Source organism: Prionailurus viverrinus, chromosome E2 (assembly GCF_022837055.1).
Source record: "Prionailurus viverrinus isolate Anna chromosome E2, UM_Priviv_1.0, whole genome shotgun sequence".
Lineage (NCBI taxonomy): Eukaryota > Metazoa > Chordata > Mammalia > Carnivora > Felidae > Prionailurus > Prionailurus viverrinus.
In genome coordinates this window covers 54565114-54582506 of record NC_062575.1, presented here as the reverse complement: position 1 = coordinate 54582506, position 17393 = coordinate 54565114, and the positions used below count along the sequence as shown (strand labels likewise).

Sequence of the window (17393 nt, the reverse complement as noted above, 5' to 3'; positions counted from 1 at the left end):
CCCCGAGCCCCGGACTCCTCGAAGTGCCGGGTGCTCACCCCTCCTCTCACCTGGAGCGGGGGTCCCCAGCAATCAGATTCCCAAACTCCCCGAGGATGTAGCCGCCGACCTTTACCATGTTCTCGTGGCAGGCTGGGGCCTGGAGCGCCTGCAAAGGCAGGGACAGGGCGGGTGACGACAGCGACACGCAGGCACCCAGACTCAGGGTTGCCTGGGGCGCCGGACTCCTATGAACCTGTGGAACTCTCACCCTGCTATGATGTGTGTGTATGGGTGGGGGTGGGGGTGTAATAGGAAAACTGAGGCACAGACCGGTCACGTGACTGCCCCCCCCCCCCCCCCCCCCCCCGGTGGTAAATCGGACCGCACGTGTCCCGCCTTTCTCAGGGCCGAGGGAGTGGGAACCTGCCAGGACCCGGAGATCAGTGACCACACACATGCTGGGTGGCCCGCACACGACACCCCACCGACCCCCACACTGGCCCCCGGGGCTGCCGGTGGCCCAGGGAGGCCAAGGCACTGCTCTGAGGAGGATGAAGCAGGATGGCGGCCCGGGATGGCTGGTGCCTCAGCCCCGGCTGTCCTGCCTCTGCCTCGGCGTCCCGCGGTGCGGGTGAGGTGGGGGTGCCGACCTCAAAGACGGTCTTGGCCGCGTAGCCCTGGACGTCATCGCGGTTGGTGACGATCTGCAGCACGCGGTACCACACCTCCTCACTCACGTAGTCGCCCGCGATGCGGATGAGGTTGAGGATGGTGTCCACGTACCAGCTGTAGTCTACCGCGTACTTCTCCGCCAGGATGGCCACCTTCAGGACCTGCCGGCCAGGGAGGGAGGCCGCGTGAGGGTGTGCGCGCACGCGCGTGTCCCCGCGGGGCAAAGTGTGGAATGACCGCACCCGGGCTCACCGCTGTCCCGGGCTGGAGACCCCAGGAGTCCCGAACCTCAGCGCCCTCCTCCGTGGGACCCGGGTGCCCAGCTCCTCCCCGGACTTACGATCTCTTCGCGGATGGCGTAGTCGGCCGTCTCCAGGTACCGAAGCATCTCCGACACGATCTGCTTGGCGTTGCTCCGGTCGCACATGGCGTAGAGGAGGTCGGCCGCCCTTTGTCGCACACTGACGTCCCGCTCCGTCTGAGGGAGGAGAGCAGGTGGGGGACGGTCCAGGCTCCGCGACGGCCTCCGAGCCCCGCGCCTCTCCCCGGGAGCAGAGATCCAGGCCAGCTCCGACGTGTCATACCTTGAGGGCATTGATGACCGTGTCGATGTGGGTCTTGACCGCCTCGTGGGAGAACTCGGAGCTGGCCAGCGTGCACATGCTCTCCAGGGCCAGGTAGCGGAGGTTGGTCTCCCGGTGCTGCAGGAACTGGCCCAGCTGGTTGCAGGCTCGCACCAGGAGGTTGGGCTCACTGCCAGCGAGAGCGCAACAGAGACGGGGCGAGGGGGCACATGAGAGGCTGGAGGACCTGGGCCCAGCTGACCCATCCCACATCACCCTCAGGACCTGGATCTTAACTCTCGCCCTCCATCCCCGTCACGGCCCCTCTGGTGATGCAGACATCTGGGCGTTGGGCCCACATGAAGAGACTCGGGAATTCTGCTTTCCAGGAGGGGATCCCGCACCAATCTGGATGGCTTCGTCGTCCTCTGACATAGAAGTCACGACCCCCAGACCCGTCCTCCTAGGACGCAGGAGTCTAGGGCCCCAGCCCCCGGGCAGGCACCTGTCGTAGTGGATGATGAGGCTAATGGTCTCGAAGAGGATGGCGTTCTTGGCGTTGGAGTGCTGGACCTTCTTGGACTTGGGCGGCTCCTGGGCCTTGTTGAGCACGGTCTCCAGACACTCCACCAGCCGTCCCTTCACGGCAGCATCCTCTGGGGAAACGGAGGGCACGTCCCGGGCTGAGCTGTCGGCACAGCAGGGGCCACCCCACGGTGCTCATCTTCCACTGGAAGTGTGGGCCCTGCAGCCGTGGCCTGGGGTCTCTGCTCCCTCAAGCTCATCCTTGGTCTCCAGGTGACCGGGGGGCAGGGGGTGTGTGTGGCAGCAAGGCAGCAGAAGACATGACTCCAGACCTGGGCTCTTGTCCTGCTCTGTGCTGACACCCACCCCGGTGAGCCTCAGCTTCCCCTTCTGCAGCACCGACACCCTTCAGGCTTCTCACAGAACAAAGAAGTCTCCAGAAACCATCCTGGGAGACACTGTGAAACCTGCGTCTCCCTAAGGAGCGGTCTGAGCACCTGAGACAGACAGACGCCGACTGGAAGTCCATACAAACACCCATAACTGCCATTCTGTGGAATGCGAGGCAGCACCACGTGGATAGAACAGCCGGCAAGGGGCGCCCGGGTGGCTCAGTCAGTTCTGCGTCTGACTTCGGCTCAGGTCAAGATCTCACGGCTCGTGAGTTCGAGCCCCACATCAGGCTGTCACTGCCCTGTCAGCACAGAGCCTGCTTTTGATACTGTCCCTCTCTCTCTGCCCCTTCCCAGCTTGTGCTCTCTCTCTCAAAAATACACAAACATTAACAAAAATTAAATAAACACACAAGACCAGCTGTCAAGCGTTCCCGTGAAAATTGTTGCGCCCAAATGTCTCAGGCGGCTCATGGGGCAGAGGAACGAAAAACGGGACACGAGGCAGCTATGGCCAAATCCAGAATGCGGGACACCCTTTCAAGACAAAACCCTCCCGGCTTCTTCAAAAACAGGGAGCGAGGGGGTGGGGGGTGGAGGGCTATTTCCAGGCCACAAACAGGGACAAAGACCTGATGAAATTTAAGCCGTGGTCCTAGATTGTATTTTTTTTTTTTTTTCTTTAAGGCACACAAACAAAGCTGTGGACGAGGGTGGTTTGCATGGTGCCTGGACAGCCAGTCGACACTGTGAAGAGATTCTGAATCTTCCCAGGTGCGACAGGGGCACCGTGGTTTTGCGCCGTGTTCTCGGTCTTATGAAATGTGTACAGGTGGACTTGGGGGAGGGGAGCGTTGTGATGTGTGCAAGTAACTGAGCAAGCGGGTGTTTGAGAGAACAAAGCCAACGAGGGCGTGAAGAGCAGTGTTACCGGTCTCTGCTGGGTCTGGGGCGGGGCTTAGGCGTGCACTACTCTGTTCTCACAAGTTCTCTTCATGTTTGAAGTTTTTCATAAAAAAATTGGGGTGAAAGCCAGGGTCACAGAATAAAGGGACAATTCCTTACAGATTTAAGACAGATTTATGAGAAATAATTAAATCTGATACTTGTCTCTTTTTCTTTTTTCTTTTTAAATTTTTAAGTAACCTCTATGCCCAACGTGGGGCTCGAGCCCACAACCCTGAGATCAAGAGTCGCGTGCTTCACCGACTGAGCCAGCCAGGCCTCCCTCAGGGCTTGTATCTTGATTGGATCCTAGTCTGAACAGACTGTGATTGCTATGTTGGGGAAAATTAGGGAAATCTGCGGTGGCCTCGAGGCCACTGGGGAGCCACTGTTAGCTTTAAGTGTGACCACAGAATTACTGCTGTGAATAAAAATGCCTACAGTTTGTAGCAATGCATAACAAATACTTAAAGGTAAAAACATCATGATGTCTGTAACTGACTTAAATGTTTAAGAAAAAAATTAGCAAAATAAGAGCAAGCGTACAGCAAAATGTCAAGTCCAGGTGACGGGGACGCTCTACTTGTCTGTATCCTGGAAACTTTTTCATAATGCGTCGTTAAAAAAATTTCTTGTAAATAGGGGCGCCTGGGTGGCTCAGTCACTTAAGTGTCCGACTCTTGGTTTCGGCTCAGGTCATGATCTCACGGTTCGTGAGTTCAAGCTCCACATCGGGCTCTGCGCTGCTCTCTCTCTACCCCTCCCCTGACTCATGCTGTCTCAGTCTCTCTCTCACAACAAATGAATAAACTTAAAAAAATTTCTTGTAAGTAAACGGGAGACGGCCCCTCAGTCTCTCTGCGCACCATTTGCTCAGAGTCATGGATGAAATGCCTACAATGCAGAGAGGGTGAGAGTAGGTGAGGTGCATGCTCTGGGCACACCCCAAAATGATGAGGCAGGGCTCCTGGGATGGAAGGGAGCCTAGAGATCTGCCTGAGCTCTTCCTTCCAGGATGAGAAAGAGGCCCAAAAAGGGCCCGAGACTTCCCCAGGACCACACGATAAAATTCATCACTGGCTTTCACAGCCTGGGAGGGGCCTCTGGTGTCACTTACATCATATAGCCCATTAGCGTGTGCATGTACGCACACAGACGTGCAGACACGCGCAGACTCACACACACGGCCAGGCGTTCGCAGATATGTGCTCATGCACACGGCTGGCTGTGAAGATTCAGGGCCGCACATCGGTCTCTGGCCACAGCAGGTGCTCGGTACCCTGGCCGAACTGAAGGGAACTGGTTTATCGGTCACCTACTATGTTCTGAGCACCTCAGCACAGGGTCCCTCAAAACTGCTCCGTGAAGTGACACAGCTGAGGATATGGGAGCTCAGGGGAAGCCCTGGCCCGTATGGCGGAGTGAGGGATTTGCAGCGAGAGGGTGCAGTCAGGCTCTGCCCCTTAGTCACGGCCTGGGCCTGGAAAGGTGATGTCGCCTCTCCAAACCTGTTTCCCTGTTTGCGTATTGCAGGGATGGCTCCCCCTCACCGGCTCTGTCGGGAGCACATAGACACCCCCGGTGCCTTACCTGGCTCGCTACGGGCGCAACATCCACACCATGGCCGTGACCTCGAGCAACAAGGTCACGGACACCTCTGACAGAGCTATGCTAATCCAGACGGCACTGCCTGGAATCACCCCCTGATCTGCTGGGTGACCTTGGGCAAGGACCCCCTCCTTCCCAAGCCTCGGTCTCCCCCCCACTAAAATGGGTGTGACAACAGCTCCTACGTTACAGGGCTAGAGCACAAGCGTGGCTTCCCAGGGACCCCAGCCCACAGCAGATCAACACACGCCGTGATCTGTCTGATTCTTTGGGTTGCCCCCCCACTAACTGCAGCCTCGCAGAAACCCTGACAGCCCCCCGCCCCTGGCCAGGTCAGAGGCCCCGGATCCCCGGCCAGGTGGGCTCGGCGGTACCTGGCGGCGGGTAGCACTGCAGCAGACGCAGAAGCTTCACCGAGAGCCAGGGCGCCGGGACGAAGTAGTAGGTATAGTCCTGGAGGTCGGTGGAGGCCGAGGAGACGATCTGGGGGCGGGAAGAGGGGGTGAGGCCCGGACAGGGAAGGGCGGGGCAGAGTGACACTGCCTTCCCCAGGGGGCGCAGGAATCTGAGGCTCGGGGAGGGGAGGGAGGAAGCCAGGGGGCACACAGCGAGGGACGACCTCGGCTGCGGTGCTCGCCGATTTTTTTTTTTTTAATTTAATTTTTTATTTTTTAAAAATTTACATCTGAATGAGTTAGCATGGTGCCCGTCGAGTTTTTGACAGTGCTGCCATCTGCAGGGCAGGAAGTCTCTGCCGATCCAATTCCCTCCCGTGAGCTCCTTGCTCCAAGGGCTGACAGCGTGGAGCCTGCTTGGGATTCTCTCCCCCCCACACCCCTGCCTTTCCCCTGCTTCTTCTCTCTCTCAAAAATAAACAAACATTAAAAAAAAAGAAAGAAAGAAAGGCTCGGGGAATAGGTGGGGAATTAGTAGAAGGGTGTGGGACTTCTCCTTATGGCAAACTCCTGCTCACCCCTCCTCCAGGAAGCATTCCCACCATGCTCTGTGCCACTGCCATGATGGTATGTGCCCTGACCCGAGTGTCACTGTAGGTGTCTCCCGGACCAGCCTGGCACACAGGAGTATTCAGATGTATGGTGAATGAATGACAAAGCAACTGAATGAGCTGGTGTGTTTGTTCTCTTTGCTTGCGAATCCAGGCCTCCCCTTACCTGCCCAGGAAATGTTCATATTCACTCCAAGTCTCAGTTCGGGGATCACCTCTCCCGGGAAGCCTTCCTAGAGTGCCAGGCTGGGTTAAGTGTCTCCTCTGGGGGTCTACAGTGCCCTGCACTACCTCCGTGACAGCACAGATCACTCCTGTGAAAATCTGGGACACTGTCGGCCCTACCGCGTGCCCCTCCCCCCCGAACAGGACAGGGCTCAGGCTGACTCATCTGTGTCCCCACAGGAGGCCTCAGGGCATGTTCCCAGGACATGGGCGAAGGTGGTAAGAGAAGCAGAAGGAAAGAGAGGAAGGGAGATGTAGGAGAAAGAGAAGTAGGAGAAAGTAAGAGACAGGAGGGCGGGGGGTGGGGTGGGAATCCGGAGAGCTGTTCTCACCTCCCGGGTGCTCATACTAACACCATATAGACGGACTGACAGCAGCTACACCGTGAGGTGGGCGCCGGGAGTGTCCCCATTGAACAGACTGGGGACACGAGGCCCAGAGAGGTGAAGCCTCTCTGGAAGTGGCCGAGCCAGGATGAACCTAGTTCAGAGCCTGAGTTCCTCACCACTGGGCGGGGCTGCCGTTCCGGGAGAAGGAGGGGGACGAGAGAGGGGCTCCAGGGGACAGAGAGCCTCCAGGGAAGGCCACCTCCCTGCAGCCAGCGCCAAGACCACACCCACCCGGCTCAGGCGAGACACGGCCAGGGAGATGCAGGTCTTAAAGTCGTCCGGGTTCTTCTTGCAGAGACAGGTGATGAGGCTGACAGCAGCCGTGACCACACCCTGCAGAGACAGACAAATGGCAGGTCAGGGCTGGGGGGCGGTGGGGAGGGTCAGACTGGGGATAAGTGTCCAGGCTGTGGATCTGAAAGCAGAGGCTCAAGGGCCGGGGGGGTGATGGGTGTGGGGGACACTGGACAGGATCCCTGGGCAGTCAGGAGGGGTAATCAGGGATCGATGTGGGGGTTTCTGGACACTTGGGTGGGTGACAGGTACTAAGGACACTGGACCAAGATCTCTGGGTGCCTGAGTAAAGGCAGGGACAGAGGTGGGGGTCCCTGGGCGTCCAGGTGGGAATCAGGGCAGAGGCGGAACTCCCTGGGCTTCTACGTGAGCGTCCAAGGCAGAAGGGTCTCCCGGTGAGCGGGCGGGGGCCTCACCATGTGCTGGTCGTTGAGCAGGTGCACCACGCGGGCCGTCCACTCGCCCATGGGCACTAAGTCAGGCGAGGCCTTGTAGAGTCGCAGCAGGCACAGGGCCGCGCTCTGTTTCACGCTGTCCATGCTGTCCCTGCAGGGGCACAGTTTGGCGGGGGGAGGTGAGTGCGACCCCAGCCGCACAGAACTACGAGACCATGACCCGAGCCGAAGTCAAACGCTCTGCCGACTGAGCCACCCAGGCGCCCTGTCCATCTCCTCCTTATGACAAACCGAGGAACCGGGGCCAGATGCGTGTGCTCGAGGTCCTGACTTGTGGGGCGCGGCTCCGGGACAAGCCGCTGACCCTCTCCGATGGGCTGGGGGATGGAGAAACGGCACCGTGGACCAGCAGCTGGCGTGGCCTGGAGCACAGAGGGGGCGCGGGAGCTGTTCTGAGCGCCCGGGCGGCCGCCTCGAGGTGCAGCTCTCCCAGAGAGGATTCAACCAAAGCCCGGGCCGAGGGCACCGAGGGAAGTCCCTGCACCAGTCGAAGGTCGGGTGCAAAGACCTCTCCCAGGACGAGCAGTAGAAACACGAACTGCGGCGACAGAGCAGCTCTGTATGCTCCCATCAGACAGGCAGATGTGTGCGTGCCGGCCGGGCCGGGGGTGCAGACACGGGGACGGGCCCTCAGGAAAGGAGCACGGCGGGTGGGGGTGGGGTGGGACAGGTGGTGGGCGCCCCTGGCCCGCGTGCCCTGGGAGTGACGCGGACCAGGCCCGGCGATATGCTCCTGGACACCCACCCTGGGGAAGGGCACACACGCATGTTCAAGGTGATGGCTCGAGAACGTTCACCGACTGACAGTCGTCAAACTAAAACCAAAACTGGCAGAAGGTCCGTCCCAGTGGTGCTCCATTAATGACCTTTTTACCATTGTTACAGCCCATGTGTCAGGAGCCCTGAGCCCAGGCCATGTTTTGTTCTAGGTGTTTCTATACAGGAACCTTCATCAGAGCTCTCGAGGGAGGTGACCTCTACCATCACCTCCAGCTACAGGGAAGGGAACGTCCAGCCGCACACCAAATGGAGGAATAAGGGCTATTTATCACCTTGGTTAACGTGAAGACAGACGGTGCGACTAGTTAGGTAAAGCTGAAAACTGCGTAATGTAGGGGTGTGTGCCCAGGTATAAAAGGACAAGGGGGCATGTGGGAATTATGACCATCAAATTCAGGGCACAGGGAGGTAGGGAAAAGTGGAGCAGGTGTGAAGGATATGGAAGGAATTCTACCGTAACTGTTTCTTTTTTTTTGTTTCCTTTCTTTTTTTTTTTTTTTTTTTGAGAGAGAGAGCATATGTGTGAGCAGGGCAGAGAGACAGAGAGAGAGAGAGAATCCCAAGCAGCCTCCAGGCTCAGCTCGGAGCCCGACGCAGGGTTTGATCCCAAGACCCCTGGGATCACCTGAGCTGAAATCAAGAGTCGGACACTCAACCGACTGGGCCACCCAGGGGCCCCCGCCTTTCTTTTTTTAAAAAGCTGTGATACTGCATGACCCAGCAATCCTGCACCCAGGCATCTACCAACTGAAAACAAAGTTCACACTATGCATGTGTACATTATTCGTAATAGTCCAAAAAAAAAAAAGAAAAAAAGAGGTGGAAACTTTCTGATGGATGAGTACAGCCGAGTATCACTATTGGGCCACAGAAAGGAAAGAACCACAGCTTCATACAACATGGGGGAACCACGGAAACATTATGCCAAGTGAAAAAAGCCAGACACAAAAGGCCATGTGTTGGGCGCTTCTGTTTATCTGAAATGTCCAGAGCGGGCAAATCCAGCACAACAGAAAGCAGATGAGCGGTTGCCTGGAGCGAGGGGCAAAGGCAATGGGGAGTGACGGCTAACAGGTATGGGGCTTCTTCCCGGGGCTAAAGAAACGTTCTGGAATTAAGAGAGTGGTCGTGGTTGCACAACATTGTGAATATCCTAAAACCCACCGAACTGCATGCTTTAAAATAGTTGAGGGGCGCCTGGGTGGCGCAGTCGGTTAAGCGGCCGACTTCAGCCAGGTCACGATCTCGCGGTCCGTGAGTTCGAGCCCCGCGTCGGGCTCTGGGCTGATAGCTCCGAGCCTGTTTCCGATTCTGTGTCTCCCTCTCTCTCTCTGCCCCTCGCCCGTTCATGCTCTGTCTCTCTGTCCCAAAAATAAATAAACGTTGAAAAAAAAAAATTAAAAAAAAAAAAATAGTTGAAACAGTGAACTGGGTGTGATGTGGATTTGATCTTCAATTTAAAAAAAAAAAAAAAAATCTACCTAAAAAAATACATTCCCCTGTGCTCCCGTCACCGCCAAGGCCAAGCTTCGGGAGTCGAGAGAGACCAGCCGAGCACTCAGACATCCCCGGCCTGGCCGCTGACTCTGACGCGGCACAAGCCCCCAGCATCCATTCCCTGGTGGGCAACTCGGACATCGCCTCTGCCCACGAGTCTGTCACACTGGCCTCCTTCTCGGCCCTCACAGGCACCAAGCTCTCCCCGTTGGGGAAGCCGGCAATTTGTGTCTCACCCAAGCCAATGGTGGCTGCCTGTCCTCATCTTAAAGAAACCGAAAACGGCATCTGTCACGACTGACCACTCCGTCCCATGCGAAGGGTTCTTCTAGTCCCGCCCTATGGCCCGTTCTACATTCTCCTCCCATCTCCCTGGCCAGACCTCGACCGGCTGGGCTGCCCCGGGGCTTAGCCTTAGGTCACTCCTCGTCCCCTCTCATGTCTTCCTTGAGGCGCTTCAACTGGCCGTGGCTTTAATTACTGTCCATCCTGCGCTGTCCCGTACGGTGGCCCAGCAACGTGTGGCTGCTGGACACAGGAAGCGAGGAGAACCCGAGCAGAAACACAACGTGTGTGCGTGCGCGTGCATCACACTTACAGGTGGTGATGACACGAACGGTTACATGGATAATTTTCATGCTGATCCAAGGTCAACGTGAAAATATTTTAGAGTGACTGGGTGAAATTAAAATATTAAAATAAGTTTCATGCGTTTATGTTCTTCCTTTGTCTAATGTAGCGACTTGAACCGTGGAGAGGCTGTGTGTGGCCCGCGTGCCATTTTTAGTGCTCCGTGCACGGCTCTCCCACACTCGCTCTCCAGCCTCGAGTCCCCGCCATCCAGTCGCCCACCTGACATCTCGGCCCAGATGGCCAATAGGCACCTCACGTCCCACGTGGCCAAACCTGACTCAGGTCCTGCCTCTAGAGTCCCTGCTCCTCCCCAGTCTTGGTCATCCGCACACCTGTTCACCCTCATCCTCTCTCTCTTTCCTACCCCCACGTAACCCGTCCCGTCAGCGTCACTTCCCAAACATAGCCAGCCCCCGGCAGTTCTGACCTGGACGGCAACAGACACCTCAGTGGTCTCCCCGCTACCACCCCCCACCCCCAGTCTCTAGTTCTGCTTGTGGTTTCTTGAGCTGCTTGATTCCGAGGATTGGCCTCTTTCATTGTTTCTGGGACATTCTCAGCCGTTACCCATTCAAACAACGGCCCTGTCACCTTCTCTTCCTTCTCTCTCGCTAGAGCTCTAGATGGCATTGTTAGACCTTCTCTATCTTCCATGACTCTTTTTTTTTTTTAATGTTTATGTGTTTATTTTGAAAGAGAGAGAGAGCAAGCTGAGGAGGGGAAGAGAGAAAGAGAGAGAGAGAGAGAGAAAATCCCAAGCAGGCTCCCCACTGTTAGCGCAGAGCCAGATGCAGGGCTTGAACTCCTGAACCGTGAGATCACAACCTGAGTTGAAATCAAAAGTTGGACACTTAACCGACTGAGCCATCCAAGCGCCCTATCTTCCATGACTCTTAACCTCTCTCTCTAAATTTTCCATCTCTTCGTTTCTCTGGGCTGCATGCTGGTGAATTTCATCATTTCTACTCCCTGTTTACTAAATCTGCGTTGGCTCTGTCTACCCGGCTGCTAAACCAGACCACTTAAATAATACTCTCCATTTCTTTTTCAGATCTGCTTGCACTTCCATTTTTCAACTGTTTTCTTATTTACTGAAACATATGAAACATATTTATGTTACGTTATATGTGAATATTCCAATTTGATTATTATTTTCAGCTTCCTTTCTGCTGGTTCTCCCTCGTGGTGTTGCACGGCCTGTGTTTAGTGATTTTCGATTGTGTGTTACTCATGTTAACTGGGAGCTTCACCTGTGGTGAAGGCGGGCTTCTCCAGAAAAGGCTGGTTTGCTTATGTCAGGCCTCAGCTCCTACCAGCTTAAATCACTTTAAAGTTTGGCTTCAGAACTTGTGGACAGCCCAGGTAGGGGAAAATCAGGCTGAAAACCAGTGTGTGGGCTGCTCCGTGCCAAGGTTCGAAACAGGTAATTTTGCTGATAGTCCCCGAGGGGATTTATTTCTAGGTCACCCTCACTTTGAAGTGTGGCCTCTGGAGCTTCTCCTCAGACAAGCTTTGTATCCTGTTCCCAGAGGCCGCAGGGCCCCAAAACCAATATCTAGGTTCACCCTCCAAGCAAACTCTGGCTTTGGCACTCTGCTCATTTTCCCAGGTGCCAGGCCCTTCTTAGCTTGTGGCCTGTATGCTCCTCGTTTTCTCACTAGCTCTGAATACGCTGAAGAATGTTTCCTTTCTTCTTTTATCCAACATTGATAGTTGGGTTTCAGCAAGAGCATCAGTCAGGAATCTAGTCCACCACGCTACTAGAAATACACATTGTACCTTCTCCCATACCAAGCTGGGTGATCTTTTAAAAATACAAATCCAGGGGCACCTGGGTGGCTCTCAGTCGGTTAAGCATCCGATTCTAGATTTCAGCTCAGGTCATGATCTCACGGTTTCGTGGATTTGAGCCCTGTGTCAGGCTCTGTGCTGGCAGCACGGAACCTGCTTGGGATTCTCTCTCTCCTTCTTTCTGCCCTTCCCCCACTCGCACTGTCTCTGTCTCTCTCAAAATAAATAAACTTAAAAAAATAATAAAATTACAGGGGCGCCTGGGTGGCTCAGTCGGTTAAGTGTCCAACTTGGGCTCAGGTCACGATCTCGCAGTTTGTGGATTCAAGCCCCGTGTCGGGCTCTGTGCTGACAACTTGGAGCCTAGAGCCTGCTTCAGAGTCTGTGTCTCCTTCTTTCTCCCTGCCCCTTCCACGCTCACACTCTGTGTCTCTCTCCTTTAAAAAATAAACAAACTTAAAAAAAGTTAAAAAATAAAATAAAATTACAAAGACGATCATGTCATGTGCTTACTTAAAACAAACCAACTGCCTTCCATTTCAATTAGAATAAAATCCAAACTCCCCTCTCTCTCTTGTTCGCTGCACTCTGGCCACAGAGACTGCCTCTTGGTTCCTTGAATGCAGAGAGCTCATGCCTCGGGGCCTTTGCACTTGCTGCTCCTTTTGCTTTGGACATTCTCCAACATTTTAAAATAACTATCTTCTCACCATTCCGGTCTCAAATTGCGTCAGCTCCTTGGACAGACCCTCCCTGACGAGTCTATTTAAGCAGCTTCCGCCACCACCCTTGCTGCCCCCACGACCCCCTGTTGCCCACTACCCACTTTTGTTTTCTTCACAGCGTTTATCACTATCCGAACTCATCTTACTTTTTTACGTATGTATTTGCTCTTTGGGTACCCTCCCTAGATATAAGCTTCCTGAGGGTGGGCACAACAGTCCTCTCTTCTCCCTCCTGCCTCCCCAAACCCACAACAGTGCCAGCATATTGAAGGCCCTCAAAAAACATTTGATGAGTGACCTCCAGCCTCAGGATGATCGCACAGGCCTACCCCAGTGCCCCTCATCTCATGCCTTTCCCCCTTCCACGGCCAACCACTCCTCCGTGCCCAGGTGTCAGCCTGATGCCGCTTCCTCTGGGAAGCTCTCCCTCATCCCCCGGACTAGGTCAGGCGCCCAACTAAATGTCCTTATGGGCTCCCGTGCCCCACAGCATGGTTCCGAGAGGAAGTATATGCTTCATCCTGCAATTATTCAATCAAAGTGTATTTCCCACTCTGGACCATGAATGCCTGAGAGGGCGATGACCGTGTCCATTTCTGGTCACGACTGTATCCCCTGCGATCAACACGACACTTTGCGCACAGTAGCTGCTCGGCGGATGTTTGTTAAATGAATGAATGAAGAAGCAGAAGTCCTGGAGGGCTGTCACCAACATAACTTCCGGTTGCTACCTCTTCTATGCTAGCTATTAAAGGTCACTTAATCAGACAGACACCCCACTGGCTTTGTTGGGGAGGTCGCTTCACACCATTAAGTTGGCTTGGTGAGATGAAGAGAGAGAACCGTGGGGCTGCCACTAGGATCTAAGCCCGGCATTACCCCCACATCCTGGCTAGGAGACCTGGGGCAGGTGATACAGCCTCTCTGACCCTCAAACTTGGCTGGACCTTATCTATTCCATCCCAAACCCCACCCCTCCTGGGTCCCCGGTGCCTCACCCAGCCACCAGGATGCGTGGGATGTCAGCGGCAAAGGCCTCGCCCATCTCACGGCTGCCCACGTTGGCGATGCAATGCAGGGCCAGGCACATGAAGGTCGGGTTACGGCTGGCCAGGTCATTCTTGATGGCGTTATTGATGAGCCGGATCAGCTCGGAGTTTGAGTTCACCAGAACCGAGATGAACAGGTAACCCTGGGTGAGGAAGGAGGTGGGGGGCTGAGAGCCTTGTGGCTACTTGGTCCTAGACCTCAACCCTCCCATCCTGGGGTCTGTACTCCTAGTTCCCTCCTCCCTCAGACCCAGGAATCCAGACTCCCAGCTCCCTCCTCCCTCAGACCCAGAAGTCCAGGCTCCCAGCCCCTCCCCACCCGGACTCACTATTTGCTTCTCCGTGTACTTGTTGGAGCTGAGCAGGTTCACAGCTTCCATGTGCCCAAAGTCAATGTCGTGCCCCAGCAGGAAGATGAACAGCAGTTTACACACATACTTTTTCTTACTGTAGCCGTCCAAGGCTTTGTCCCCTAGGGCCAGAGGAAGGAGGAAAGGGGAGGCAGAATGAGGAAGGATCATGCCTACGAGTCCCAAGTATCCCAGGCCCCAATCCCTTCCTCCCTCAGACCCAGGCTTCCAGCCCCTCTCCCAGCCCTAGGAGTCCAGGCCACCAGCCTACCTTTGAACTTAGAGCGGATATTGGCCAGTTCCTTATTGATTCTCTTAATCTCCGCCTCCTTGCTCTTACCTGGGGAGGAGAAGGCAGAGCGGGTGATGAAGGTCGCAGACAGTTGAGCTCCCCATCCTCATTTTCCTTGGCAAGGCCCCTCCCTGCTGGAAGGGCACACTCTCGCCACCCTGGGGCCTTGGGCCCTGGGGCTGAGGTTACGCCTGGGCCCCGTCTCTAGCTGGGAGCTTCACGGAGGTGAGAATCATGGCTCAGTGGTCTTTACAACCCGGAGGAGAAGCCTGGCACATAACTTAGGGTGACCCTTGACTTGCTCCCTCCTTCCTCCTCTCACTGTGGCCCCTGAACTGTACTCACCCTGGGAGCCCCTATCTCTACCCACAGCTCTGGTTATGCCTCCACCACCAGCCCCCAGAACTGGCCTGGCAAGAAATATATGATGGATGGATGGATGGATGGATGGATGGATGGATGAATAGTTTGGCTGCCTTCTAACTGTCCCCAAGGACTCTCACCCCTACCCCATCCCCACTGAGCTCAGCATCTCCTGAAAACCTGCTCCTCCCCCAGGTTCCCAACGTCATGAAGGTCCCACTGCATCCCAGTCACAAGGCCAGACTTGTGGGTGCTGACCTTGTCCACTCCCTTCCTGTCCCTCCATTTCCCGGCTGCCAACCTCTCCCCAACTTGTCTGCGACATTCCTACTCTTCTGATAAGATCCGTGGATGGGATGAGTCTAGAGGACTTTCCCTGACCCCAGAGGCTAGGTCCTGTGCTCCCCGTGCTCCTTGATGCTCGGGCACCTCCTCTATCAGGGCAATCCGGCTGGACGGTGACCGGGTCTCTCGGCCACCCTCGCCGCCTGCTGCATCCCTCCCCACGTCCCCCAGTCCCACTGGAGCCAGACTTCACCATCTTATCCTCGACAGGCTCACTCGTCCAGACAGAAACCCGGATGCGTTAGCATTTCACTCAAGCCATCGCCACATCCCTTTGGCTTGACCTACAGAACAGCGGGACCCCCGCCACGACCACCGCACCCAGACCCGAATCACTGCAGCGGCCTCCTTCCTGGCCTCCCGGCCTCCTGCTGGGGGGATTCCACCCCATGGCTACCAAGCCCTGTGGCCCTGCCCCGGCCACCCCACCAACGTCACCCCTCACCACCTCACTGTGTGTTCCACCCACGGCCTCCCACGTTCCCTCCTCTCTCAGGGGCCTTGCGTGTGCTCCACCCTTTGCCCAGCCCATCTCTCCCGTTAGCTCCTTGTCAGCTGGGTCTCAGCTCTTGTCACCTCCTCCAAGAGCCCTTCTCTGACCACTTTTTTAAAGGCATTGCCTTGGGGCGCGTGGGTGGCTCAGTCGGTTAAGCGACCAACTCTTGATTTTGGCTCAGGTCATGATCTCACGGCTCGGGACTTCGAGCCCCACTTCGGGCTCTGTGCTGACAGTGCGGGGCCTGCTTGGGATTCTCTCTCTCCCTGTCTCTCGAAATAAATAAATACATTTGAAAACAAAAACAAAGACACAAAAAAACACAGCCAATGCTTTATACTTGTTTCCACCGTTAAAAATAAAAGTCTTCCCTAAGCACATTTCACACCAGGTAACTATTTTATTTATATTTACTGTCTAACCTTGGCTCCCGCTTCAGATTATGAGCATCGCTTAGCGGCCTTGAGCTGCGCTGTCCAATACAGGAGCTCCCAGCCGGGCAGCTCTTGAGCACCTGAAACGTGGCTGTTCCGGACTGAGACGGGGTTAAAATGGCAAAAACAAACTGGATCTGGGAGACTGGGGGGGGGAAAAGAACGTAAAATATTTCATTGAAAATTTAACAATATCGGGGCGCCTGGGTGGTTCGGTCGGTTGGGCGTCCGATTTCGGCTCGGGTTGTGATCTTACAGTTCATGAGTTCGAGCTCTGTGTCAGGCTCTGTGCTGACAGCTCAGAGCCTGGAGCCTGGAGCCTGCTTCGGATTCTGTGTCTCCCTCTCTCTCTGCCCCTCCCCTGCTCATGTTCTGTCTCTCTCTCTCTCTCTCTCTCTCTCTCTCTCTCTCTCTCTCAGAAATAAATAAACATTAAAAAATTAAGAAATATATTGGGGCGCCTGGGTGGCTCAGTCAACTGAGTGTCCGAATTCGGCTCAGTCGTGGTCTTGCGGTGTGTGAGTTAGAGTCCCACACTGGGCTCTCTGCTGTCAGCACAGAGCCCAATCTGGATCCTGTCCCCCTCACTTTCTGCCCACCCCATCTCAAAAATAAAAAATTTTTTAAGACAGAGAGAGAGTGCAAGTGGGGGAGGAGTAGAGAAAGGCGGGTGGGGACAAGGGAGAGAAAGAGAAAGAGAGAGAGAGAGAGAGAGGGAATCCCAAGCAGGCTCCACACTGTCAGCACAGAGCCCGACGTGGGGCTCAAACTCACGAACCATGAGATCATGACCTGAGTTTGATCATGATCAAAACCAAGAGTCGGTCGCTCAACCAACTGAGCCACCCAGGCACCCCTCAAAAATAAATACTTAAAACAAAGAAAGAAACAAACAAAAACCCATGCTAGACATGTTGAAATAACAGTATTTTGGTGTATCAGATTATGTAAGCATATTATTAAAGTTAACTTTGCCAGTTTCTTTCTCCTTTTACAAAAAAACGTGGCTACAGGAAAAGTGGAAACCACACCCGTGGCTCATACTCTATGTCAGCGGGACAGCGCTGTTCCAGGGCCTCCTCTGGGCTCCACACTGCCTGTGTCACCTCCAGCAGAGCGCATGCTGTGGGTGTCGGGGTCTGCCCCTGTCCCCCAGACCACGGGAGGAGCCCCTCGCGGGCAGGGCCAGGATCTGGGTAGCAACTCTGTGTTCCAAGGGCCTACCAAGTGCCGACCCGAGAAGAGGCATGAAGACATGAATAAGGGCCTTAAGAAGTGCACGTTGGGGCGCCTGGGTGGCTCGGTGGGTTAAACGTCTGTTTTCAGCTCGGGTCATGATCTCACGGTTCGTGAGTGCGAGCCCCACGTCGTGTTCTGTGCTGACAGCTCGGAGCCTGGAGCCTGCTTCGGATTCTGTGCCTCCCTCTCTGTCTCTGCCCCTCCCCCGCTCCTGCTTGTGCTCTCTCTCTCTGCCCTCAGGAAGGGGATGGAGGGCCTGGGGATGACAGTGGGACAGGGTCTCTGGGACCCAGGCGATGAAGGGCCAGTTCCTCAGTGATGAGCCGGAATTGGCCCGTGTGGC

At 55.4% G+C, this 17393-nt stretch overlaps 1 protein-coding gene across 2 annotated transcripts in view; it reads right to left on the bottom strand.

The window, feature by feature from the left end:
- Positions 1-17393, bottom strand: part of AP2A1 (adaptor related protein complex 2 subunit alpha 1) — a 30137-nt gene that overhangs the window by 4871 nt on the left and 7873 nt on the right. For both annotated transcript variants that reach the window (XM_047835742.1, XM_047835743.1), the window contains exons 2-12: positions 14153-14221; positions 13861-14003; positions 13481-13674; positions 7018-7147; positions 6539-6640; positions 5062-5170; positions 1723-1873; positions 1239-1407; positions 995-1132; positions 633-815; positions 51-148 (exon numbers count right to left, since the gene is read on the bottom strand). In XM_047835742.1, coding sequence (XP_047691698.1) covers positions 51-148; positions 633-815; positions 995-1132; positions 1239-1407; positions 1723-1873; positions 5062-5170; positions 6539-6640; positions 7018-7147; positions 13481-13674; positions 13861-14003; positions 14153-14221 — 1486 coding nt within the window. The remainder of the gene's footprint in view (positions 1-50; positions 149-632; positions 816-994; positions 1133-1238; positions 1408-1722; positions 1874-5061; positions 5171-6538; positions 6641-7017; positions 7148-13480; positions 13675-13860; positions 14004-14152; positions 14222-17393) is intronic.